We start from the raw sequence: 27,768 nt of genomic DNA on the forward strand, positions 1-27,768 counted from the left end.
ACCCTTAGAATCAAGCCCATGCTCTTTAGGTAGCCCCTCGCTTCTCTCTCCTGCCTCTTTGCCTTGTTCACCCTCCTGTAACCACATAGCCCTGGCCATTTCCTCTGCCTAGAATGTTTCTTCCTCAGACCTTTAGAGGTCTCACTGCTTTCAGGTAGCTGCTCAGGGGTCAGCTCCCAGTAGAGGCCTTCTCCTGGTCCCTTTCCCATTACTCTTTCTTCACTGCAGTCATCATTGCGTGATGTTTGTATTTATCCCCACCCCCAAAATATAAGCTCCGTGAGAGTGGAAACTTCATTATGTTATATCAACCAACATGAGGCAAACTGGCACTTAGCACTGGTCATTGGAGCTCAAGAAAATTTAAAAAAAAACAAACCATCTGTCTCTCATACCAGCTCAATTTTAATTTTAAAGTGACAAATATACAGGTGGAATAAATTTTAAGCAACACCCTCCAAATTCTTTACATGACAAGGAGCTGAATGTAATTTTGCCTCATCATCAACTAGACAGTTTTCTAGCAATAATTTATTAGGGAGTCACAGCACAGAAACAGAACACCCTGGAGTTGTGGTCCATTTGTCAATTGATTTTCATATAGGCTTAGTTGGAAGAATAGGTTTTATGTCTTTCCTGACTGATGGTCAAAGTGGGACAGGTGGGCTCTTTCTATACCTATTTTGAGCAAATTATGCCCACCCACTAGCCAGCTGGAGCCTGGTCCATCCGCTGGACCTACCTGCCATGGGTCTCATCTACCCTTTGACCCTCCTGGGGAGGTCCCTGGTCTGAGTCAAACTCTCAGATACTGTATACCCAATAAGGGTGGATCTGAAAAGTGGCCTCTGCTTTAACCCAGCAGCTTAGAAGGCAGGAGTTTTTCTTCATGACTGTTGTGGGAAGGAAAGGAGCAGTAATGGCTAAAGGTTGAGGTAACCCTAAATTTAAATTGTAGTCTACCTGCCAGGAGTTAATGTATAATATCCCTCCCAAGTTATCATTTACAGTGGTAGTCCAGACAGACTGCGGTCCAGAGTAAAACTTCAGTTCTCACTAAAACATTATCCCTTGAGCAGGAAGCCCTTTGTGATATGGCTGTGCAAGGAGAGGAACCATCCTTTGGAAGGGAGTTCAATCTGGGAGAATGAGGTGGAAAACACTGAGATGTCCTCTGCCTTTCCAGACCCTCAAGTCATCCAGGATCACTGGTCAGACAGGGAAGCTGGCTGTGCCATGGGGCTGAACCACCAGCATCTCCCGTGGATTCCGTTGCACTGAGGCTGCTGCGGACATGGATGGTTTCGTTATCTTTACAAGTAAGCACTTTGGTGGGAGAGCACTGCAAAGGCTGTCAACAGAAAATCAAACAACAAAAAACAAAGTGCGGGGGCGCAAACAGTTTTATCAGCGTTTCATTTAAAACCCTGGTTTGTCCTCACCGCAAGGCCTGGAAGGTTCAGGAAGCTTCCAAGAGAGATGATCAGACACACTCACACCCCATTCCAAGCATTCAAGGGCACAGGACACAGGTAGGAACCAAGTTGGCCCTGCAGCCCACTCAGCGTGAACCAGGCACTGCAGCCAAGCCCAACCCACAGATGTGCTTTTATTCTTGAGGAGAAGCATCTAGAATCTAGATTCAGAAATGTCACATGAGCAGCCCTGAGATCATGCCCTCAGTAACTTTGCCATTATGAGGGAGGTGGGGAGGGAAAGAAACCGCAGAGCTAGACTTGGGCCAGGTCGCCCACTTCATGCCTGGAGGTTTGCTAGGGGGCTGAGTGCTGTTGTCTGGGCTGTGCTTTATTGGTGGAACTGAATTATGGCAAAGCCTCTAGAAGCACAAAGTGTCAGTGCAGTCACTGGCATCTCAAAAATATCCTGAAAATGTAAATAAACAGATTCCATATGCAGACTAGAGTGATTTACACTTAAAACATTTAAATATAAACCGATAACTTACGTTACAACCAAAAGAAAAACAAAAGAAAAACCAAAAAGACACTCAGCAGTTGAGAATGCTGAACACATACACAGGACATCCCAAACACGAGGCCATTAAAGCGATGCCATTTTCATTGTGCCAACTTTACATTCATCATGTGCTGTCCGGCCGGGCCACGCTGCGCCGGGCCGCATCATGCCGTCTGGCACTGCACTCCGGCCCGGGGCCCGTCGTCATCCTCCTCGTAGGCCTCCCTGTGCTGGCGCCAGTTCTGCTCATTGGGATTGAACTCCTTCAGCTCCACCTGATCCATGTCATCTGTAATCCTGACTTTCTGTCGAGGAGGGAGCAGAGCTTCCAGCTGGGGAAGCTTGTCTTGAGACAGCCAGTGTTTTTCAGGAAAAGTAACCTGTAAAGGGTGAGGTGGGAAAGAGCAGTTGTTTCTTCCCTCCCCAATTAAGGCATTTAATTATATGTCCCATGAGAATAAAACACATGCACTTACTAAAAACTGTATGATCAGTGTCCCTTTCTCCAGGGGTGCTTTGTAGATTGGCATTCCTTCGTTGGGCACACATTTCAGGTCCCCGTGCTTTACCACCTCACCTGCCGCAGAGAAGGTTTACTTATGAAACAGGAAGATGGAGGGCAGCCGGGAGAGGTCAGTCCCCCTGTGGGGAGAGCCTGGGGCAGACACTATCACCCCCACAACAGCAGGCAAAGGCAGGGGTCATGGGGCATCTGACTAAAAAGCTGGTCCCGACCAGAATGATGCCTGTCAGAGGAACCGGCTGGGTGAGGGGGATGAGAGGGAGGGGGGCGGGAGTGGAACCCTCTGTGACCCACGCACTGGGCTCCTGCAGTGTATCGAAGGAGGAGTGGGCTGAAGCCTCCATCATAAGGTTGGTTTAAAAAAGTGAACTGGGAATCAACACTCAGTCTGGGTAAACAGGGCTGATAGCTGTCAGCCTGCCTCTTGTGTCAGGCTGTCACTGCAACCTTCCCATGAGTGGGAGGGTAGTCTGCTCCTCACAGACTCCAGCAGAGCTTGGAGCAGGAATGGCCTCAAGAGTCCAGCCAGATCCCGCCTGGCAGGAGAGCCAGCCTTCTGGGTGGGGGGCTCACAAGGTGGCTCCGGCCACAGGCAGTCTCCATGAGCTGGTGGGCTGGAGCTGGTCTGGCTTGCACTTGCTGGATCTTACATTCTACACTTTTTCAAAAGGCATCATGGGAGTTTAGTCCCCCCAGAGCTCTTGGTTCGCCCCCAAATCTAAAAATATCATTTCCTTCCAAACATGAAAAGAAAAGGGATAAAAGGGTCTCTTTAAAAAGTATGCTCTTCAGCTCAGTAATGAAAATGGACAAAGAAAGAAATGTTCAGAAAAAATGGTTGGGGGGAGCCCAAACATTTATTCAGCGTCCCACTCCCCTGGATGAACTCTCTCAAGAGGAAATCTTTTAAAGTATCTCATGGGAGCTTTTAAAATAAAGGGTGTGGAGGACTCTCTCCTTGGGGGTCACTCAGTGCAGGGCTGTGACTCACATGTGGCCCTCAGAGCTGCTGACTGCAGGAGGACCCCATTAGCTAAAGGGCCCCAGGCTGCTGGGCTTGTTATGGCCTTTGTTTTTAATAGCTTTTCTGTCTCTTTGTTCCTGTCAGGTGTCACACTTCTTGTTGCTCTCAGCACAACTCGGACTTCTGCTTCTAACTCACTGGGGGGCAGGGAAACCGTGGGACCAAGCGTGGACAACCACGTGTAAGAGAAGGAAAGAGATGGTGAGTCAGCTCTTCCGTGAGGTACATATCTGCCTTCAGTCAGGGGGATCACACCCTGGTGAAACACTTTTTTCTTTAATCTCCTGATTCTCAGCCGTGCTCAAGACAGCCTAAAGGCCTCTGGCGAGGAAGGCACTTCAGTAGCAGAAGAGAGAAGAAGAAATGAAGGAAAGAGAAATAAGCCAAAACAAGAAAAGAAGAGGTGAAAGAAAAGGACTCAAAAAAAGATAAATGAGCAAAAAGAAAAAGCACAAGAGAAATCTCCAGCAGAAGGTTTTCTGGACACCCTGCCCTTCCTTATAACTAAGCAAGGAAATGGGTTTCTCGGGGTTTACAACTTCCTTCCCTCTGGGGCTCACTTCCTGTCTTGCGTCCTTGGCTCCCAGTTTCCCTGTGGCTGGGATCAGCTGGGAGGCAGCAAGGAACACTGGGCTCCAATCCCATGGCAGGGGCCCCTGCTCCAGGGAGCTCGGCCAAAGACGAGCTTTCGCAAAGAAGTTACACAGCACCCCAAAGATGCTGCCCAGCTCATGCTCCCCGAAGGGCTGGAATCAGGTCTGAGACAATGTTAGGGGGTCTTGGACATGATACCAGGGGTCTTGGGCACACACCCACTCACAGCCTGTGGCCTAGGGCTTTGTGTGAACTATGATCCCCAAACTTTCCTACAGAAGTGAGGGGAGGAATTGGGTACCTTGGGAGGCTTACAGAATGGAATCTAAAGGAAGGTGCTGTATTTAAAATTTTCATGCATATTTTCATTATACTGCAGTGCTTTTCCCCAATCCTTAAGTATATCTATACACAAACACAGAAATGAAAAATCAAACAGAGTAAAATTTTAACAATAGGCAAATCATATATGCGTGGTCTTCATACTGTTTTTATTTTTACAACTTTTTGTTAGTTTGAAATTGTTTCCAAATAAAAAGTAAAAAACAAAAGCAAAAAAACCCAAAACAAACCTCTGATCAAGACTTGGATATATAATTCCATTTCACTTATACCCAGAAAAGAGGAAACAGAAAAAGCCAAAGAGGAAAGTGGCAGAGAAAGAGAACAGGCCAGAAAGGGGAAGAGAGAAATGGACACAGAGGCAGGAAAGCCCTGGATGGAGGCTGGGGAGGCAAGGTGGCTCACTCCACTGGACTTCAGGGTCTTAATTACACTGCCCTCGGACAGCGTTATTGGCTGGTTACCTCCCACCCCAGCTCTGAGCCTACCCCTCTAGCCTAAACCTCAGATACCCACAGGAGAAGTCACTCCCTAACCCTGTGGCCAGCAAGGGGACCAGAGCGGCACTGCTCACGGCCAGTGATGGGGTCACGGATGTCTGGGTGGCTCAGCCACCACTGCACCTGTCCAGACATTCTTTGACATGGACAACTGACCTGAAGTGCTATTCGGAGGCAGCTTCAAGTTGAGGGCCCCAGCCTGGCCTCTCTCCCTTCTCCAATTTGCTGGGCCTCCTCACAGCCCCTTCCAGGCAGGTGCTCTGGGGCCCACATGGACTCAGCTGCAGTGAACACTAGCCCTCCTGGGAGCTGGGAGCCTGGCATCTACACACGTGCTGGCAGGCTGAGCTCTCAGGCCTTTGAGAACCCTTTGGGTCCAGAGGCAGCTCCCTCAAGCTCCTGTGCCTGTGTGCAGATGGGCAGTTCTCTAGAAGCCGCCAAGGATAAGCTGGCAGACGATGTCTTTTTTTTTCAGGAAAATTCTATTTTAAAATGTCTCTCACGTAATCGACAACACAGAGGCTAGAGAAACATGGATGAATCAGCACAGATCACCATTTTATAGAAAAACACCATCTATTATCAGCTGTGTTTTATTATACAAAAGTTAATTTTTAAAAAAATGTAAGTTAAATTGGCAGGTTCCAGGTAGAAATTTAGATCCCCAAGATTCCTGTTTTGAGGCTCTTTCCCCAAAACTGAATTTTTTTCGTGGAAACTATAAAAGAAATTCATAAAATTCTCAAAAGTCCCTAGTGATGACTTTAAATTTAGAGAAAATCAAGTCACACTAACTTGTGCAACAGAAGTCAGCCTTGAATGTGAAACCAGGCTAAGCTGCCAGCATCATTATGCCAAACATACAGAAGAACTACAACGAAACACATTTGAAACATTACCTGATTTGGATGTAATAATAAGGACTCGATCATCCAGTGTTTTTATCATCTTCTTGAAGCCACAAAGGGCTTCAGAAAGCTGAATTTTCATTTTCATGATCAAGTCATGGCCTCGTCTCTGAAAGACACTATGATCCTTCTGATCAAGCACAATTATGACATCACCAGGCTCCAGCTCAGGCTCCTGATCTCCTTCTCCATGAAACAGTATCTTTTGCCCATCTTTCATACCTATGAAACATCATCCCTTTCTGATTAGCCATTTCTCTTAAAAACCGTACTTCCGACAAAGCTTTTGAAGAAGGCTCACAGAGAGCCCTTTGGGGGTTCTTTATTCATCTAACCTCCCAACCTCGTGCAGGCCTGGGGCTGGGATTACCACTGACCAAGAGGCCTCACTCCCCTCGGCATAACGAGGGTCCTCAGCCAAGCGTGCAGCAGGGAGGGTGGGAAACGAGGCCGCCACATCGCAAGTTCACCACGCAGCCCCCGCCCTCCTGGCCGTGCGATGCCACAGCTGACAGTGCACCGTGAGCAGGTCACCGCCTGCTTCTTGACGCACAAACAGCACTGGGCTCTGGGGGCCTTCTGATAAGTCTCTGTGCACACAGGCACAGTGTCAAGTCCCTCAACATGTGTGCTGGTTGGGTGTTGATTTGTGTACTCTGGTCTCTCACCTAAATACATTTGCTGGGTTAGGAAGCCACAGGATGATCAGGGGGAACAACTAAGAGGGAAAAAGACCCTAAAATGATGGCCCAGGCAAAATGAACAGCAGGAGGAAGGTGCTGGATTTGGGAGAATCTGCTGCAACAGAGGGGAAATGTGTGGAGAAAAGGGACATCCAGCTACGAAGACTTAGATAAGCTTTTACGGCCAATGAGCAACAAAAGCCATTAGGAATAACACTCCCAGTGACTCTAAAGTAATGGTTTGAGAAGGGCAAGAGAGGGCAATTAACCAAAATCAAGGTTAAGTGACTTCCAGGGCATTGGAAAACCTTACAAAGAGGTTTTGTAAGCAAGAAAACTTTGGCAGGTGACACGGATGGAAATAAAGCCAGGGAGGGTCCATGGAAGATGCCCTGGGAATTGGAAGAACTGACGGCACATTCTAACGGCATTTAAATACCAGTTGTGCTGTGTCTCACTTCCCCGATACCTAACGCTTGTGCCCCACAATCAGCACCTGAGATGCATGTCCACCAGCGTGGGGCGCCAGTGCTGCGCAGCCTCACCTTTCTCCACGTGCACCTCGATACTCTTCTTCTCTCGGATGACCTTGGCACCACTGCAGCTTTCACAGCGGTCCTTGGGGTTGATGCGCTCGCCCTGGCCCTTGCACTCGATGCACATGGTCTGGATCTGCTGCACCATGCCCGGCCCGATCTGCTGGATGTGAATCTGCATCCCTCGCCCCTTGCACACTGGGCACTTCTCCACAGATCCCTTCTTCCCACCAACGCCTGTGGGGAGACAGGAACAAGGCTGTGCTCGTCCCTTAGAAGCATCTCTGCTGGGTGCCACCACAGAAGGATAATGAGCCACAAAATTGGACACTGGGGTTTGAATTCTGACTATTTACAATCATGAAAAGCCACGTGGAAGAGTCTGGATGATTCCAGCCAAGCAGACAATATCCAGATGTTAACATGTCAGCACAAACATCTGTGGTTTTGGCTATACCAAGACAAATTCATTGCTTTAACTTCACCAAGTGTGTTTTTGTCCACCCCAGGGTGGAAGAACGCCCACGCCTACGTGTGACCAGTGGAGACTGGAGAAAACAGCCCTGTCCACAGGGGTGGCTATCCAGCCCAGCCACTCCTCTGTGGGACAGTGTGTGACCAAGTCACCAGATCTGACTTTTCTTGAAAAATCAGATTTTAAAAAATTACGTTAATTACATTTACATTTAACTCAAGGACAGCAAACTATGGCCAGCTGCCTGGTTTTGTAAATAAAGCTTTATTGGAAGACAGCTATGTCATCTGCTTGTTTACTGTCTATGGCTCCTTTTGCAATAAGAGTTGAATAGTTACGGCAGGGACTGCATGGCTCACGAAGCCCAGAAGTACCTATCATCTGGCCCTTTCCAGCAAAAGTCTGCTGACCCCTAGGTTGAGTGAACCATTCTTGATTTTTATATTTTTAAAATAATTGTCAACATACTAAATAAATGTGCAGTCCAAATAAAAAATGTACAGGGCCAAATGAAATGGATTTGGCCCTCAGGCTACCTGTTTGCAATCTCTGACCTTCACATTTAAAAAGATAAATTATTTTTCTCTGAATTGTAAAACAGTAAGAATTGTTTCCAGATCTAAGGGACCAGAACTATGAGACTCATTCAGAAATTAATTCTTACCTTCACATTTCTCACAAATTACATTTTTCTCGAGAGCCAATTTCTTTGTGACTCCATTATATAAATCTTCAAGAGTTACAGACAACTGATGTACAACATTCTTGCCTTACCGAGGGAAAAACAAAGACCAATTAGTAATACTGTATTAAATATACCACTGTATTAAATACTACCCATATGACCTTTAGTTGTATGAAGTCTCAAAGTATGCCTGTGTCATTCATTCCCTTCCCTGTGGGAAGCAATGCTTGCTTCTGTTACATCTGGCCCATCCTTCTGGCCCTTTGCCAGTATGAGAACTAATACCCTTTCTAGCTATGAGCTAATTATTCAATCATTTATAGGTGTCAACAAAGACTTTCATCTTTATTTTCTAAAACAAATCTGAGAATGAGAGATCAGTGAGGAAACCCAAGGCAATGTTAACCAATGAGATTGGTTAACTAGGTTCTCCCCATGAAAGGAGCCCTTTCCTTATAGATGATGCACGAAGTCAGTCTCTGGACCTTTAACTGAAACTCTTCCTTGAACATAACGTCCTTTACTTTTTGAGCCCTTCTATGTCTTGTGGCCAAGTGGGAACTCTTTCATCTGTGGAAATCTTGTCTGTGCATCCAGGACAGTGGGCCTTTCATCTTCAGGGTGGGAGTCTGTCTGCTCTGGCACCATGCCAGCCTGTCAGGACCCACAGCATCAGGTCCCTCTCTGCTGCCCATAGGGCTCTCGAGGTCACTGAGATGCTGTCCTTGTTTATTGGCTGTCAACTTTGAGAGATGACTTAATTAAGGGCGTGAAGTTGTTCATCTCAAGACAGTGAGAGAGCTAGGCAAGAAGATACCCAAGGTTTTAATCACATCCACACTGTCAATTATATGAGCAGGCAACATACCCAGAAAACAGGGTAAGGATTTTTCCCTAATAAACACTTTGTGATTTTCAGCACACTGTATTCACAGAATTGACAGCCAAGCTTTTCAAAGCTCGAAGTCAATTATAATGTGGGAACAAGTACAGCCTTATTTATCCAGGGGCCTCTTGTTGACCTCAAACCACCCTTCTTAAACCTCAATGCAGAACTTATTTTGATTTCACCCAGGATTTGAATAAGCTTGGTTATCTATCTGGTTTTGAGGTCCAAAGCAGAGTATCAACCGTAAGCAGGACAGGGGAAGGGGGCTATTAGAGACACCTCCAGAGACTGGAGGTGACAGTCCAGAGCCTGGCAGGAGGTAAGAGGTAGAAAAATTAGGAAGAACAAACCCAGAACTCAAAAACAGGGGCCTGGGGCCATTTCACCAAGAGCTAAGTCCCTCAATTCACCTCTGGGGACGAAGCTGCTAGTCCTAATGCATTCTGAAGAGAGAGGCAAAGTAGCTTCTTTTACAAAGATGTTCAAACATCAAGGGGTAAATTTTGTTACCTAGAAAATCTCCTGAGCAGGCTGAGAAAATGAGGCCACACTGCACATGGCAGAGCACCAGCCAGAAATAGAGCCCGCGGGCCCTGGCCCAAGTCAGGAGGCATGGGAGGAAGCGTGCAGGAGGGAGAAGAGCACTCTCGGCAGAGGTATCACTAATAACCACAGGAGGTGCCGTTTATGTCCCTTAGGAACATAAATGGAACCTGACCCCAACAAAAGAGAAAAAGAGGGCAAGATGAACTTGAACTTCCTCCTTTCTCCTCACCGCCATTTGCTCTTTTTGGGGGGTGGGGGGGCGCACCATTTGCAGGATCTTAGTTCCCTGACCAGGGACTGAACACAGGCCCCAGCAGTGAAAGCACCGAGTCCTAACCCCTGGATCACCAGGGAATTCCCCATTTGATCCTTTATATGTGGTGTTGGGAAGGTGTCAGGCAATTAATTGCTAAATGCACTAAGAGATTCCAGGTAGACTAAACAAGCGATGAACTAAAGCTAATGATCCCCAAACATGACAACTACACCCTTTTAAGGCATGATCCGTCCTGATTCCAGCAACACGTACAATTTGGAAACTATAAAACTGCTTAACGTCTTTCAAAGCAGTTACCTCTTCTCTCTCTAGCCATCCGTCCTCCGCCACCAAAGAACATGTCAAAGATGTCCATGGGGGAAGAGAAGCTGGGGCTGCCTGCGCCTCCTTCCTTAATTGCCTGTTCGCCGCCCTCGTCATAAATGTCCCTTTTCTTTGGATCTGAAAGCACTTCATATGCCTGGGATATGAGCTTAAACTTCAAAAGAAAAAAAGAGAGATTAAAAAGAGAAGGTTTGAGTTGTTCATGATGCAAACCCACCACATAAATGCAATGACAGAGGGATTCTACACCCAACCCCCCAAACTAGCAGATCTATATGTTATCTGAAACCTGACTTTTCCATTTAATCCCTTTGTAGAGTGGGATACATAGGGCAAACATTACTAAGGGATGAGAGGCAGGGCCACTGCAGAGAATAAGGATGCAGAGCAGTAAGAAAGAGTTTCTTCCTCCTCAGGCTGCACCAGACAGGAAGAAGTAGAGTGGAGCTAAGATGTAGTGAGACCAGGCCAGGGCTTAACCTACAACTGCATAAAGCCCATGAGGGCTGCTTTCCAGCTCAGGAGGGCTGCTTTCCTAGGTTACTAGCATAAAATTCAACTACAGACATCCTGTGAGCATCCATCCGCATGCAGGCTGCAGACACTGTGCACGAATCTGTCCTGATCTCCCCCCCAAAGTCCTGCCCCTCCCATAGTCTCCCCCACAGCTCACTTATTAGCAATTCCAAAACCTCATTTCCTCTCCCTCACATCTCATCTCTCAACAAATCCTTCTGGTGCTACCTTCAAATGTCTATCTCCAGTACCCTAAGTCAGAACATCCCATGTGTCACATGCCTGCCAAAAATGTATCCTGGAATCCAACTGTAAGAAAAGAATCAGAAAACCCAAATAGAAGTATATTCTGCAAAACTAAAAGACAGGAAAACTAAATGCAGTGTGTGACCCTGGACTGGATCCTGGACTGGATCTTGCACTGGGGAAAAAATTGCTACAAAGGACATTGGAACAACTGGAAAAATGGGAATTTTTTTCTCAATGTTAAACTTCTTAAATTTGATAAATGTAGTGTGGTTATGTACAAGGATGTTGTTTTCCCAAGGATAAACATTTAGGGCTGAAAGGTTATGATGTATACAACTTACTCTCAAAAGCTTTAGCAAATAATAATAATATAGGGAAAGCAAATGTGGTGACCTATTTATAATCAGTGAAGGTAGGTGAAAGAAAGGCAGGTGTTCGTTGTACCACTCTCACCTTTTCTGCAGATATATGGAAGTTTTTAACATAAAATCAAAACACTATATAAAATATCCAAACGCCATCCCTTCTCACCACTACCACCACCACGCCCGCCCTGGCAGAGGACACACTCTTTGGCCTGGATAGCCCAGTAACCTCCTCACTGGACTCCCATCCTCCGCCTTCACCTCAGCTTTCAGTCTGTTCTCCGCACAGCAGCCAGAACTTGCCAGCTAATCACGTCAGTCCTCTGTCCCAAGCCCTCCAAGGGGCCCGGCTCACTTGGAGTAAAAGCCAGTTCTTATTCTGGTCTACAAGCCCAAAATGACACCTTTGCCTCCAGCTCCCCGCAATTCTGCTCCTGCGCTGTTGGCCTCCTTGCTGTTCCCCAAAACCAGGGCACTTACTGCTGGGATGGTGTCCCCACTGCAGTGTCAGCTCCATGAGGACAGGTAGTTAGGTCAGCTTTGTCCACTGCCATATCCCCAAACCTAGAACACTGTCTGGCATGTAGAAGGTACCTAGTAAATACTTGTTATATGAATGGCTCAATTCCCAGAATTGAGAAATGAATAAGTGAGATAGGGTTTTCACCCTCCAGGGGAATGGTTTAGGAAGAAAAAAAAAAAATACAGAACATACAGAAAAAAAAAGTGCTTTGAATATACAAATATGGAAACTGACAGACACTAGGTTTTCTCTTGTACTACAGATCCCTGATAGAGATCTAATAAGTAGCTAATAAATAATAAATGATAGCTAATAAATAATAGCTAACAACTGGGTAATTTAAAAAACTGTCTTAGAGACATCAGAATCATACTCAAGGTAGTTAGGTTTTTTGGTACGTTAATTCTCCCACCATTTCTGTAAAGAAGTAGGTATCGTTCACCACTACTCCTTTCCACAGAAGGAAAATAAGGTGTAGGGATTAGGTGCCCGGTAGGGAAGATCCGAAAGCAACCAGGCCAGGCTGCCCCCAGGGAGTCTCTGGGCCCGTCTGTACTAGGTAAACATGCTTCAAGAGAATGTCCACTAGAAACACTCTGGATAGTTGAAAGACTCTTGCACTTAACAGAATGGATGATTAATCTAAAAAGGAAAAGGAATGCCCTGTCACTTGGGGCATTCAACCAGAGGCCACACCTCACAAAGGGGTGGGGCTCCCACTACCCTGGGGGTAGGGGTGGGTCTCAGCACTCCAGAGTCTAATTCAGTCCCTGCCTGACCCCCACCCATCTCACAGTTGGAGACTAGTACTCTGACCAGCTCACCTTTCAGACTGTAATAATTTGCCACAGTTCCTTTAATAAGATTATTACGCATCTGGAAAAGTGGCTTTGGAGACTATGTAGCAACTGGGAAAAGTATTTAAAGTATTCAGTGGTGAGGAAAAAAAACCCTATGTGCCAGGATGACCATGTACAATCACCCTGGAAAAAGCCTGGAAAGAAACACAGGGACAGCAGTTAGGGTGATGTGTACTTGGTGGGTTTTCCTCAATATTCTGAAATTTTCTGCACTGTTATGCTCTCTTTTATGATTTTTTAACTTAAAAGTCTATTATTCAAACTAAAAGTTACAGTAAAATTGGCCAAAAGACCAAACTCATCTCAAAAGCTGGCTGGGGTTAATAGCCAAGAATATACCCCCATCACGGCCCCTGAAAGGGACTCACTTACTGACCCGCTGCCGGTGTGTCTTTCAGAAAACCAGCTGCAGAAAAGTAGAGACTCTATACAGAACACCTGACAACAAACACCAGCCACCCAATGCTTAGCAACACAGGACAACAAGCCACAAAACAAAGACCAACACCCCAATAGCCTTTTCAGTTGCCCTGGAGCAAGGGAGAACGGACTGGCTCAGTCTGTTTTTGAATAGACATTAATACAGTGACAAACTTGGGGGGAAAAAATAAAAAGGTTCCACCTATGAACAGATACAGTGGATAAGAACTACACACAAACTTGCACAAAAAAGAAAAGGCCTACACAGTGCGCCCAGCACACAGCAGGACCAAACAGCAGGTATCCGGTGAGTGAATGAATGCGTGAGTCCTCTCTAGGGAACTTTACAGCAGTTTCTATAAACTCTGTCCCCAGTCTCCTCAAACCGTTTCGTTTCTAGGGAATACAGGTAGCAAACAAGGAATCATAATTAAATTAGGATGAGGACTAGGCCAGTGGTTCAGCCTATGGTCAGAGGCTGGAAGAAGTTTTAGCTGAGAACTAAATTAAAGGGTTTTATCCCCTTCATGGAAGGTGGGAAGGGAAAAGTATTCCTGGAACATCACAGAACCCCCCACCTCTAGGCTGAAAGGGACCCGCCAGACACTTCAAGTGACACTAATTAAGTATCTGGCTATAAATAAATATTAGTTTAAAACAAATCAACCACCTCTGCTCAGGCAGGTATATGCAGGGCAACACCATTGGACCATTAAGTCCAATTTAAAAAAAGCTTCAGAACACCAAGGGCAGACTCACTCCAATGGCACACAGCCATGACTTACTCTTGGAGAGTGCCATGAGATCTGACCTGAACCAGGGTCAGAAGGCTTTCCCACGTGCCGCCTCTGAAACGTGAAATTGGAAGCCTGGGTGCGCTCTCCTTAAAGGCTGCTCTCAGAAACAGCCTACAATGAATTTAGGGAGCACATCTATGAATCACCAACACTACGTAGAAAGCCAGTGACTTTAAAAGCTACAGTAAGCCACCTAAATATAGATGAGAAAGAACACGAGTAACAGACAAATGGTCTTCCAGAAAAGCATTTTAAACTTGTGACAGCGACACTCGGCACCTGTGGCTAAATATAAATATCCTATCACTGTTGCCACCCAGCCAACCTTCTTTAGGCAGGTTTCTACAGCTTGGAAAAGCTAACACAGACAGGTATTTTGATACTATAGTCGTTTCCACGAGTCTAAATGCTAGACAGGTAATCTATGGCTTCAAAAGTGGCCCAGGTGTCATTGCTATCAGCTACCACAAAAGCCCCACCTCCCAAAAGCCATCTAGGATATCCCAAGTTTTATAAGAAAATGGCAAGTCAAAGGAGGAGTGGGAAGGCCAACAAGCTTTCCCAAGGATCAATGCCTGATCTTTCTAATCACCTATTCTGGTGGGTAATGAGCTTCCTTGGGCATAAAAAGCTGGTTGACTCTTTTCTTGTGAACAGGATCAAAAAGTTTAATTTAGGCCTCTAAGATGCAGAGCATTTTTCAGCCTATTATTATTGGTACTTAGGATCCACTGCAGGTCATTTGTCACAGAAAACCTGTAATGTGCATATAAAATGATGTGTCGGGTTAAAGATCTCCATGTCCCTGTTTAATAAAGAAAAGGTGATTATTCAATGTCTGACAACCTTGATCAGGCAGGAGACAGGCACACTGAAGAAATCCAGTCGGCCATTCTCAAGAAGGACACCGGGTTTGTCCAAGGTACTAACTCAGATTAAAGAAACTCACCTCTAGGGCTTATGCATCAACAGGGAATATGAGCACAAAAATAATTCAACCCCGGTCGTCCCCAGCAAGTACACAACTTCTTCTGGTCGCGTGTGCCTCAGTTTCCCGGCTTGCTGACTGCCTTTCCGACAGGAATGCCCGCAAACCCTAGGAGAACTGGGCCCCCACGTTTCAGTCCCGGCCCTCCCCGGCGTTCGGAGGAGCCCTTGTGGAGCGAAGGGAGGAATGAATGGGCTGCGCAGGGGCTCACGAGGGGTCCCGGCGCCTCGGGCCCCGGCACCAGCCCCGATGCCCAGCCCGGCGAGGCTGGGGCTCGGCGAAGCGCCCTCCAACTGACCGCGCCGCGCCCCCTCCGCCTCGGACCACCCCCGGCCCCGGCCCGGCCCCGCGGCGTGGTGCGCGGCACCTGACGACCGCCTCTCCAACAAACGCGGCTCGCGTTCCCCGCCGCCTTCAATAATTCACAGCCCCCGAGCTCCGGGCTGAATAATTGACGGCTGGCCCCGCGGGAGCCCGGCCCGCACCTTCTCGCCCTCATCCGGGTTCTTGTCCGGGTGGTACTTGAGCGCCAGCTTCCGATAGGCCTTCTTGATCTCCTCCGGGGAGGCGCTGGGCTTCACCCCCAGGATGTCATAGTACTGGGTCTCCTTCACCATCTTTTCTCTGCGGAGCGGGGCGGGCAGGACGGTCAGCGCGCCCCCGCCGCCCGCCCGCGCGTCACGGTCACGGCCGCCGCCGCCGCCGGCCGCCGCCCCCGGGGGCTCTCTCCCGCCTGCGCCCGACTACCCTCTTCTCCCGGCACCGCCGCACTCGAGCCGCCGGCTCCTCCGCGGCGGGTTTTATTCAGCGCCGGCGGAAGGTTCCACAAGGAGACAGTGACGCCACAAAAGCCCAGAACCTTCGCGGAGGTTCCGGCGGCGCCTGGAGCTGACGGGCTGGGGCGCTGCGGCGGGTTAGCGGCCCGGACCCCCGACGCCCCGGCCCAGCGCCACCCCCCGGCTCACCCGGTCGCCTGTTCCTCCGGCCTGCCGTCTGAGTCCCCGGAACTCCAGTTCTGACTGCCGCCCCGGGCCATGTTGCGGGGCTTGGAAGACGGCTTCGGAGTGGAGGGCGCCTTCCGACGGCCGCCCCGCCGCCCCGGGGCCGGCCCTTTTCCCTTGCGTGGGTCCGTGGGTCCGGCTGGCTCGAAGATGGGGTGGCCTGGAGGGCAGCGTCGGCGGGAACCCTACTGGGAGGGCTGCTCCCCGCCGTCCCCACCCGGCCTCTCCCTGGGGGTGTGGCCGCCCTCTGTTTGGTCATGTCCGGATGCGCCCGGAGGCATGCCTCGGATTGTTGCGTTTTTGAGGGGTTTGGAGTGGGTAGGGGCCCTCTACCGTGCTGGGGTCGCATTTCCCGAGGCCATTTCCTGAAGCTGCTGGCGCCCCCCGGGGCATCTTCAAGGCTGAGGTGAACCTAAGCCCTTCCAGATACGTACAGTGGTGCTTTGCTGGCCTCAGCTGTGGACGGTGGTCTCTCAACTGCCCACAACTGGGAACCCTTGACGTCCCCCAGATGTGGGAAGTGACGCCCGTTAGATGTGAGCAGCGACGTCCCCCAGGTCTCCCAAAGGTGGGCAGTGCCCCCTCCCCTCCGAACCACCAAAGTTGGACCAGGCTCGTGGTGCAATGGGCGTGGGGGTGGGGTGGGAGAGCGGTTCTGGAGACTGCAGCAGGACCCTCACTGCCTGGTGCAGTAACAGGTCCCTGACTTCCTTCGGCTGTGCCCAGCTCCCAGTAAGTAGGTGCCCGGTAGCAAGGATCACCACCCACTGCAGGAACGTGGGCGTGGAAAGCAGCGCTATCAGAGAACTGCAGGCCTTCTTGCTCCGGGCCAGCCTTGACTTCTGCCGATGGTACACTGTCAGGGAGGGTTGGCCACTGCTCACCTGTCTGGGATCCCTTGGCCTCATTTTGAGTCCTGTGGCTGAGGCAAGTACTATCCCCTCCTCCACGTGTTCAGCGGGGGTGAGAAATGACTTTTAACTTGCAAGAGAAATTAAGCTGCTCATTTCTGTTCTTGGAGACATTGCTTTTTCCCTCTCAATTAGACCTCTGAAGAGCAGTAACCTTTGGCAGAGAACTCAGAGCTGGAGGTCCACAAACTTGATTCCATCCCCAGATGTTATTAACTATATGAGCCTTAGCCTCTCTGAGCTTGTTTCCTCATCAGCAGGACATGGTCATTGCCGCCTACCTGCCTGCCTGCCTGCCTTCCTCACAGGGCTCTTGCAAGGATCACATGGGATGATCACTGTGAAGGCTTCTAGCACACAGTGATCATCCAAATCTCAAACCTGGCTGTTCATAGGGATCACCTGGGAGCTTCTAAAAATCCCAGTGTCCAGGCTGCACCCCAGACCAAGTGCATCAGAACTTCTGGGGGTGGAACCCAAGCATCAGTACTTTTAAAGCTCCCCAGGTGATTCCACTGAGCAGCCAGAGCTGAGAACCACTGCCCTGCACCACACATTTATCCAGACTCAATAGTCTGGACCAGTGACACTGGCAGGAAGGGCATTGGTGGGTGGTCAGAGCCTATAGGCATAGAATGGGCCTATGAACTCTGGAACCAGTGAGACCTAGGTTCCAGTTGCTACCTCTGGCTGCCTGACCTTGGGCAAGTGATTTAACCTTTCTGAGCCTTAGATTCCTCAACCTTTTTATGGGGATAATATTAAGAGTATCCACCTCATAAGCTCCTGAAGCACCTGGCACATAGTCTCATCACACGATGATGCATTATGTTCTTTTCACTTTTATCTAAGCTGAAGAAGCTGACAAAGATTCTCTCCTTTATGAAACTCTAGCCAGGCTCCTCTGAGCCCTCTTCTCAACTAGGCCTCAACCTTGGCCTGTAAAGACTTGAACAACCACTAGCATAGTTTCTAATAGCTCAAGGTTGCCTCCCTAAGATGACTCTAACACTGCCCCCCTTTAAAGTGCCTGCCTGAGAAAAGGCTGCCAAAAATTTTTACTGTTTGTTCCAGCCAACACCTGAGGACACCTGAGGACACCTGAGGAAGAGCCTCTGTCTCCCAGTCTCTGTGAGAAAGTAGAATTCTAACTTCAATAATACCAGCTAGCAGACACCCCTGGCCTAGTTGCATTTACACTTGACCTTTGGTAAGTTTTCATTTCTCTCACTCTACTGAGCCCCCAGATGCCTCCCTCCCTTCTTCATTTTCACTTTAAAATACCCAGCTATTTCTGTTCAAATTAAAGTTGAGTTCAGTTCATGCTGGTGTCTCTTCCCTATTGCAATAGTTACTACTGATTAAAATCTCTCTTTACCACTTCAGCCAGCATCCAGATTTGTTTACGTTTGACAAAGCCTCTGATGTTCTAGGACATTGTTTCCTCGAATTATGCATGGGAAGATTTGAGGCTGTGCACAGACATTTCTTACTTTATCAGTTATGTGTTTATTTTCATGGTTCACTTTTTCTTTATTGCAGCCTTTATTGCAAGTGACATTGGTTTTCGAGTCACAGAAGGCAAGGTAAAGTTTCCTTTTTATTTAGGTTAAAAAAAGTAGATGGGGGGCTTCCCTGGTGGCGCAGTGGTTGAGAATCTGCCTGCCAATGCAGGGGACACGGGTTCGAGCCCTAGTCTGGGAGGATCCCACATGCCGCGGAGCGACTAGGCCCGTGAGCCACAATTGCTGAGCCTGCGCGTCTGGAGCCTGTGCTCCGCAACAAGAGAGGCCGCTACAGTGAGAGGCCTGCTCACCGCGATGAAGCGTGGCCCCCACTTGCCGCAACTAGAGAAAGCCCTCGCACAGAAACGAAGACCCAACACAACCATAAATGAATGAATAAATAAATAAATGAATAAATTTTTTAAAAAAAATTTAAAAAAGTAGATGGGGACTTTCCTGGATCCAGTGGTTAAGACTTCACCTTCATTGGAAGGCAGGGGGTGCGGATTCGATCCCTGGTCGGGGAGCTAAGATCCACATGCCTCGCAGCCAAAAAACCAAAACTAAAACAGAAGCAAAAAACTAAAAATAGAATTACCATATGACCCAGCAATCCCACTAGTGGGCATATACCCAGAGAAAACCATAATTCAAAAAGACACATGCGGGGCTTCCCTGGTTGTGCAGTGGTTAAGAATCTGCCTGCCAATGCAGGGGACACGGGTTCAAGCCCTGGTCTGGGAAGATCCCACATGCCGTCGAGCAACTAAGCCTGTGCACTGCAACTACTGAGCCTGTGCTCTAGAGCCCGCGAGCCATAACTACTGGGCCCATGTGCCACAACTACTGAAGCCTGTGCGCCTAGAGCCCGTGCTCTGCAACAAGACAAGCCACAGCAATGAGAAGCCTGCACACCGCAACGAAGAGTAGCCCCTGCTCACCACAACTAGAGAAAGCCCGTGTGCAGCAACGAAGACCCAACGCAGCCCCCAAAAAAAAAAAAAAGACACATGCACCCCAATGTGCATTGCAGCACTATTTACAATAGCCAGGTCATGGAAACAACCTAAATGCCCATCAACAGATGAATGGATAAAGAAGATGTGGTACACATATACAATGGAGTATTACTCAGCCATAAAAAGGAACGAAATTGGGTCATTTGTAGAGACGTGGATGGATCTAGAGACTGTCATACAGAGTGAAGTAAGTTAGAAAGAGAAAAATATCGTTTATTAATGTATATGTTTGGAATCTAGAAAAATGGTACAGATGAACTGGTTTGCAAGGCAGAATAGCGACACAGATGTAGAGAACAAACATATGGACGCCAAGGGGGGAAAGTTGGGGGGTGGGGGTGGGATGAACTGGGAGATTGGGGTTGACATATATACACTAATACGTATAAAATAGATAACTAGTAAGAACCTGCTGTATAAAAAATAAAAACAAACGAACAAAAGGTATGTGTATAGGAACTTACCTGGTGGCGCAGTGGTTAAGAATCCGCCTGCCAACCAGGCCGCAGCACAGCCGGGGCTGCTGCTCGCAGTAATCACTATTGATTGAAAGCTTTATTTAGCTTTCATCTGCACCCTCCTAGTGGATAAGGTTTTGCCACATTTTACTAGTGAGGTTGAGAGTTGTATCATTTGTTTGTTGTTCTGTCCCCTCCCCCAGTATTAAACTGTGAAATTTGTGATTTGTTTAAACTCTGGGTGAATCATAGCTTAGTTTGTATGTCCAGCTAATTTGTTTCTATACATTTGTTTGATTCTCTTTCTCCTTCTCTCAGGGCTTTTACAAATATATATATATGGATCTTCTGAAAAGTTTTTTGAGGTGCACGTTTCTCTCTTTTGTTTTTCTCTTTGATTTATGGACACGATGCTGAGATTCAATCGCTACATGAAACTCCTGGCTGTGAAAACAAAACAAAAAACCCAAAGGGCTGTTTTTTCCACCAGCCCTGGGGAAGCTATGTGACGGTCGGATGCCAGTTTCAGAAAGTTTCACCATTCTTTCCACCCTATGTTCCTCTCTTTCCTCCAGAAGGAAGTTGATCCTAGTGATTTCAGCCCATGCATTAAACAGGAAACAATAATAAATGTGTAGAATTCATATTTTTCTAAAGGGAACTTAAAAACTGCTGCTACTTTATGTACAAAACTGGTTTATACCACATGAACACAGAATCACAAGTTCGGTTTTGGTACTTTTCGTTCCGCTTTGTGTTCAGCTGTATAGTACTTCCAAGTTCAAAATGAGAAGAAAAGCTGTTCTGTATCAAACCATCTAAGCAATAAATGTTATATTCTAAAGATGGAAGAAAAAAAAAATCCGCCTGCCAATGCAGGGGACGCAGGTTCGAGCCCTGGTCTGGGAAGATTCCACATGCCGCGGAGCAGCTAAGCCCACGTACCACAACTACTGAGCCTGTGCTCTAGAGCCCGCGAACCACAACTACTGAGCCCATGTGCCACAACTACTGAAGCCCGTGCGCCTAGAACCTGTGCTCTGCAACAAGAGAAGCCACTGCAATGAGAAGCCCACGCGCCGCAACGAAGAGTAGCCCCCGCTCGCCGCAACTAGAGAAAAGCCCGCGCGCAGCAACGAAGACACAATGCAGCCAAAAATAAAATAAAATAAATAAATTAAAAAAAATAAGTAGATACATATGTAAGGTAAGCAATATAAGTATATGATAGTACAGGTGACACAGGATAAAGCAAAAATGACGGTACTTGGGAATTAGGGAAATGCTGATCCAATTCCACACCCCCTTACTTTACAGCTGAGGAGACTTCTACACAAAGAGGCAAAACTAAATCACAGATCAGGCATTTTCCCTGACTCCCAGCACCAAACTCCCCGTGTGACCCTGGGTGGAAGGAGAGTCAAAGTAAGCACAGAAATAGCTCTTGCAAAGGCAGCCTGGGACAGGTTCTCCATGGAGTCTACTGAAGAGGGAGAGCCGCCTGTGACTGGGGAAGGGGTCTGGAAGGACTTCCAGGGGGAGAGTATGTGCCATAAACCAGGCAGTGAGAGCTACCTGGGGCAGAGGTGGGAGGGAGGGGGGTCCTGCTTGAAGGGACAGCAGAATAAAGGCAGAGAGCACAGTGCTGGCATGGATGAAGGCTCTGAATTGGGAGAGAAGTGGAGATAGGTACAGGAGAGCCCGGAATGCCTCAGGGAGGAGTTTGATCCTCCTCTCATGGCCCCTGGGAGCCACTGAAGGTCTCAGAGCAGGAGCAGCCTTCTGGGAGGAATAACCAGTAGCTGTCACCAGGGGCTGGGAGAGGTCTGAGCTGGACGTGCAGATGTGAGAGCCCCCTCCAAAGAGGGGCCAAGGAGTTGACAGGCTGGCCTAGAGGGAGAGTGTAGAGAGAGGAAGAAGGTAGCAAGGAGAAGCTATGGGGAACACCTGCCTTTAGGAAGTGGGAGGAGGTAGAACAGCCAACCGAGAGGCAAGAGAAGCAGGAATGTGGAGAGGAGCCCAAACCCTGAGAGGCTAGGGTGGTGAAAGGAGCAGAGGGCCAGTGCCCAGGCGGCACCCAGGCCGGGAACGGTGGAGCTGGTGCTTGCAGGCTGCAGGGGGGTGTCACAGGGTTTCTCCAATGGGAGGATGTTAATTTGTTGGCCCCTAAAATAACAGTTGTCACTCCAGGCCACTGTTTGACTATCCCTAAGGACTTCTGCTTGGAGAGGCCCTGCCTCTCACTGGCTGTGCGACTTTGGGCAAATTACCTCTCCCTGAACCTCAATTCCCACCTCTGTAAAATGGGGATAAGAGCACAGACTTTGTGGGCGTATTGTAAAGATTAATGGGGACAGTATTAACCTGTGCCTGGCAGAGAGCCAGGGCTCTCAAGACGGAATTTCTTGGTTGCACCACCGCAGATGGTCGGTGTGCACGTGCTGTGTGCTGGCTCTGTGCTGGGCACTGGCAGTACAGTGCTGCATGCAGGCCGAGTCTGCCCTGGAGGAGCGCACAGTCTGGCCAGGCTTGAGCACCTGAATCTCGGCACTCTGGGGAACCCCCAGCGTGGGCCCATTTTGCCAGCACTCCAGCCCCTGGAGTTTTTCCAAGAACTTGTATTGAAATAGTTATCCACAGCCACCTTGCTTTGACAAAACCCAAAGTTCTGTGATGTTTCTGTGGGTGAGGGCATGGTCTCTGAGAGCCCACTTCCCCCCCTGGAACTCAGCCCTCACCCAGAGCGGCTGCCCCCAGAGGTCGGGGGTGCCTCTCATTGGGGGAGAAAGAACTAAGAAAGTGAGGGGGTGGTCATCCTGCAGCATATTTGTACTTTACAGACAACGTTCCCATCAGGGCACCCCTCTCGTGAGGTCACAGAGTCCAGAGACAGGACATGCATCCATCCTTTCAGCATGTCAGGAAAGCACCTTCTGCATCCCAGCACGGTGGGAGGCTTGGGAGCACATCTGGGAACAGACAGAGCCTACGCGGGCCAGCGGGGAAATAAACCTCTAACTCCGCATTTTGATGAGAGCCACGAAGGAAGAGTATTCATTCTCTTGAGTTCTGGGTGGTCAGGGAGGTCGTGTGTGTGTGTGTGTGTGTGTGTGTGTGTGGTGTGATGTTCACGTTGAGACCTAGAGGTTGAGAAGGAGGCTTCTCTGCAGGGCCTGCAGTGGAGTTCCAGGCACAGGCAACAGCACAGGTGAAGGCCCCGATACGTGTAAGACCTTGACCTCTTCAAAGAACCAGTGTTTCTGGAACAGAGATGGAGTGGGGTGTGGACCACTGGGCAGAGTTGGATTCTAAGAGTTGAAGCCCCCAAAGGGCTTTAAGTGGTGCACTTTAAGAAATTGTTGGATATTTATTCAATAATATTTATTGTTTTCCTTTATTTCAGCAAAATCGCTACATTGTTATAAACAGCCTCATTGCATACTTTGTGTTCTGTTTTCAGTAATGCCAGATGACAAAACATTTCTTGAGTCATTGTGGCTCTTAGTTTTAATTTGGAGACACTTTGCTCTTCTGAGGCAGAGCAAAATTCTCAAAGCAACACTTAGATTCAGAAGTGAATCATGAATTTTATGCATCATGCTCAAACATTGCAATGGGGTCACATAAGATAAGAGTTCCTGTAGAAATATTACAAATATTTTAATTTCATCATATAATTGTTATCAGTTCTTTAAAACAGCTTTTTTGAGGTATGATTGACATACAATGACTTGCACATAACGAAGTGTACCATTTGATACAGTTTGATATATGTATATACCTGTGAAACTATCACCTTAAGGTCGCAAACATCCATCACTCCTCACCCTCATGAGAGAGTGTACATTTAAAAGATGACCTGCCCCACCTTGCCCTGGTCAGCTGCTGAGCTGGTCCCAGAAGCCTATTCTGCTGTCTCCTAATTTGGTTCTTTCCAGGAAATAAACCCATCAGCACCCTTGGGTGTGATGCTGGCTCTGCCACTCCCTAGCTGTGTGACCTTGGCCAAGGGTTACTTAACTTGGCTGCCTCAGTTTGTCATCTATGAAAGAGTACCTACCTCATAGGGCTGTGAGGCATATATAAGATTATATATATGATTATACACACAAACACGTATATATAAATTACCCAGTAAAAAGCTCTTAGGACAGTACTCGGCACAACATGCAATAAATGTTGGCTGTTGTTATTTGATGCAAAGAGCTCTGTAAATGCATTTGCCTAGAAGTGTCACATTGGGAAATACAAAAAGCCCAGTGGGATGGAAGGCTGAAATCTCTCTCCCTTCTCCAGGAGAACTGAGCTGAGACACTCATCTTAATGACGCCACTGTTATAGGATGCCCTGTGTGTCTAGTTAATGCCATACTTATTTAATAGTTTCTTCGGATCTGTCCATGTCCTTGACTGGTCCTGTCTCATATTAAGTATGGTTCTTAGCAAATTACAGACTATCCCAGTCCAGGAGGGAGGAGTTGGCGTCCCCCTTAGACACTCAGGCTGCCATCAATTCCTCTCTCTCTCCTTCCCCGTCACCGGAGGCTCTGGCTACTCCTCAGGAAAGTCTCCCAGATCTGCCCTCTGCCTTAAGACAAGCCCTCATCCTCCTTGCCTAGCCCCCTCTAATCACCCTCCTTCAATGCCAGCTACTTATGCAGCAGCCAGATGGTGAAATTTCCAGAAGCCCAGTTCTGTTCCAGTCACAATCCAGCTCTAAAGCCTTTGATGGATCCCTGAACGGAATAATCAAATCCAAATTCTTTCCCTTGGCATTGAAGTTTCTCCATGGTCTGAACCCGGCTCACCCTTCTTGGCTCCAAGTCCCACTCAGGACCCTTATTTGCACTGTCAGCATAGCTCAGTGCTGTTCACCAGCTCAGGACTTAGGAGAACAAGCCTGGAATCTGTTCAGAAGCAGAGACACCGCAATTCTATTGTGATGACAGGAAGTACCATTTAAAGAAACACGGACATCTAAGTAGCTGGCTTTGCGTTCTCAGAACAGAAACCATCTTTGGAAAAAATGTTAGTAAGCACATTAGAGAGGAGTTTGAGATTCTCTGGGCAGAGCCTTAAAAGATGATGGCAAATTGCCTGGCATGACACAGAGGAGGAATTTATGTCCTGGGGAAGGAATGTGGAGGCAAATGAGAAGAGAGGAGGGAGGGGAACTGGCAAGATGAAGAGCATCTTGGATGAAGGGGGCTGTCAGCTCCTACTCTGTCTCCTCACCTCCATCCCACCCCATCTTTAGTCTGCTAAACTCACAAACATTTGGTGGGGGGGTGTGAGTGACTGTACATGCACACGTGCATGTGTGTGAAGGGCTGTGTGTGTGAGTGTTTGTAGGGTAGAGTAGATCTAGAAGGAGGGGTTGAGCATATTTTACAGAGAAGGCCGCAGGACCCTCAGCCTCTGGGAAGGCATCGAAATTGTGGGGAGAGCTCTGGAATGCTACCGGCTGTCGAGTTTGGGGGATTTGAAACTATTTTACCTACTTTAATGATCATCTGGTTCCATTTATAATTATTACTATTGTCATTACAAAAAAAAAAAAAAAACCTCTTAAAAGATACTCCCTCCTGGGAGAAACACAGAAGAAAGAACAGAATTTTGCTGCAAAAAAGAGATCCTTTAGAAATGCTTGCTTGTCAGAAATATATCTTTCCTTTCTGGTTAGTGGATGAGTGGTTTGTGGAAGAGGGCCCTGGAAAACATCAGGCTCTGAACAAAAAAACTGAAAATGGCCAGTAACCATATTTTAAAAGTTCAACCTCACTGCTCATCAAAGGACTGCAAATTAAAACAGCAGCGAGGCATACTGTTTGCCAGTGAGGACCAAGAGGCTCTAGGTCTTTACAGAAACCTCTGGTCGCTGTGCAGTGGGGAGAGAGAGCACCACGTCCCCCTGCTTCAGGCCTCCCAGAGAGCAGGCGACAAGTGTCCCAAACTTGGGTCCAAGTCCCACTCCCAGCAGCCACAGAGAGCACATCCCCCTACACACCCAGAGGCAGGGGGCAGAATTCAGAAAATCCCAGCGTGAAACTGAGAGGGACCATTGTAACCCCAAAAGAGGCCAACCTTTATCATTTTTAGGTTTTCATAGTACTTTATTAAAGTATAAATTACACATAGTAAAATACACAGAACTCCAGTGGACCAATCAGTGACTTTACACATGTGTATACCCATGTGACCACCACCCAGATCAAGGGATGGAGAGTATTTCCATCACCCCAGAAAGTTTCCTCATTACAGTAGTCCCCCCTTATCGATGGTTTCGATTTCCATGGTTTCAGTTACCTGTGGTCAACTGAAGTCCAAAAATATTAAATAGAAAATTCCAGAAATAACTCATAAATTTTAAATTGCGTGCCATTCTGAGTAGCATGATGAAATCTCGCTCCATCCTGCGTATCCCACCTGCTAGTCACTTAGTGGCCGTCTCCATTATCAGATCGACTGTCACATTATCTCAGTGCTTGTGTTCAGGTAACCCTTATTTTATTCAATAATGGCCCCAAAGTGCAAGAGTAGTGATGCTGGCAATTCAGATATGCCAAAGAGAAGCCGTAAAGTGCCTCCTTTAAGTGAAAAGGTGGAAGTTCTTGACTTAATAAGGAAAGAAAAATTGTATGCTGAGGTTGCTAAGATCTTTGGTAAGAACGAATCTTCTATCTGTGAAATTGTGAAGAAGGAAAAAGAAATTCGAGCAAGTTTTGCTGTCACACCTCAAACTGAAAGAGTTATGGCCACAGTGCCTGATAAGTGCTTAGTGAAGGTGGAAAAGGCATGAAGTTTGTACAATAAGAAATTTTGAGAGACAGAGGCCACACTCACAAAACTTTTATTACAGTATATTGGTATAATTGTTCTATTTTATTATTTGTTATTGTTATTAATCTCTTACTGTGCCTAGTTTATAAATTAAACATTACCACATGTATGTATGCATAAGAAAAAACATAGTATATATAGGGCTCAGTACTATCTGTGGTTTCAGGCATTCACTGGGGGTCTTGGAACCTATCCCCTGTGGATAAGAGGTGACCACTGGATCCTGAGCTGTCACCACAGATTGAGTCTGCCTGCTGTTGAACTCCACATCCATGGGACCATATGGTGTGTATATTTTTTGGTCTGGTTGTTTTTGCTCATTATATATTCTTTTGAGATTTATCCATGGCTGTATATGTATCAATAGTTCATTTGCATTGATGAGAAGAATTCTGTTGTATGGATAGACCACAGTTTGTTTATCCATTATCCTGATAATGGACTTCTTTTCCTTTTCTTTTTTTATTTTATTGGAGTATAATTGCTTTACAATGTTCTGTTAGTTTCTGCTGTACAACGAAGTGAATCAGCTATATGTATACGTATATCCCCTCCCAAGCTGAACTCCCTGTGCTATACAGCAGGTTCCCACTAGCTATCTATTTTACACATGGCAGTATTATGTCAATCCTAATCTCCCAATTCATCCCACCCTCCCCTTCCCCAACCCCAGTATCCACCCTTCCGTTCTCTATGTCTGTGTCTGTATTCCTGCCCTGCAAAAAGGTTCATGTGTACCATTTTTATAGATTCCACATGTATGCGTTAATATACGATATTTGTTTTTCTCTTTCTGACTGACTTCACTCAGTATGACAGACTCTAGGTCCATCCACATCTCTACAAATGACCCAGTTTTGTTCCTTTTTATGGCTGAGTAATATTCCATTGTATATATGTACCACATCTTCTTTATCCATTTATCTGTCGATTGACATTTAGGTTGTTTCCATGTCCTGGCTATTATAAATAGTGCTGCAATGAACATTGGGGTACATGTGACTTTTTGAATTATGGTTTTCTCAGAGTATATG

At 47.4% G+C, this 27,768-nt stretch overlaps 1 protein-coding gene and 1 long non-coding RNA gene across 4 annotated transcripts; one reads left to right on the plus strand and one right to left on the minus strand.

Moving 5' to 3' along the window:
• Positions 1 to 387: 387 nt before the first annotated feature.
• DNAJA4 (DnaJ heat shock protein family (Hsp40) member A4) lies at positions 388 to 16,351 on the minus strand (the record flags this gene model as incomplete). 3 transcript variants are annotated; one of them, XM_082452669.1, is made up of 8 exons in its annotated part: positions 388 to 2,357; positions 2,454 to 2,554; positions 5,860 to 6,090; positions 7,097 to 7,324; positions 8,227 to 8,331; positions 10,257 to 10,437; positions 15,487 to 15,625; positions 15,967 to 16,129. In XM_082452669.1, the coding sequence occupies 8 exons, from the start codon at positions 16,035 to 16,037 to the stop codon at positions 2,142 to 2,144; spliced, it is 1,272 nt and encodes a 423-aa protein (XP_082308795.1). In that variant the 3' UTR covers positions 388 to 2,141. The 3 variants fall into 3 exon arrangements, with proteins under 3 accessions (XP_082308795.1, XP_082308797.1, XP_082308796.1); XM_082452671.1 differs by lacking the exon at positions 5,860 to 6,090 and having other exon boundaries at positions 15,967 to 16,180; XM_082452670.1 differs by lacking the exons at positions 10,257 to 10,437; positions 15,487 to 15,625 and having other exon boundaries at positions 15,967 to 16,351.
• On the plus strand, positions 16,271 to 18,858 carry LOC309656365. The gene is made up of 2 exons (XR_014261299.1): positions 16,271 to 16,408; positions 17,988 to 18,858. It is a non-coding gene; the product is annotated as an uncharacterized lncRNA (long non-coding RNA).
• The last annotated feature ends 8,910 nt before the right edge of the window (positions 18,859 to 27,768 follow it).

The sequence above is a fragment of the Balaenoptera physalus genome (genome assembly GCF_965194825.1).
Source record: "Balaenoptera physalus genome assembly, chromosome: 2".
NCBI classification, from domain to species: Eukaryota; Metazoa; Chordata; class Mammalia; order Artiodactyla; family Balaenopteridae; genus Balaenoptera; species Balaenoptera physalus.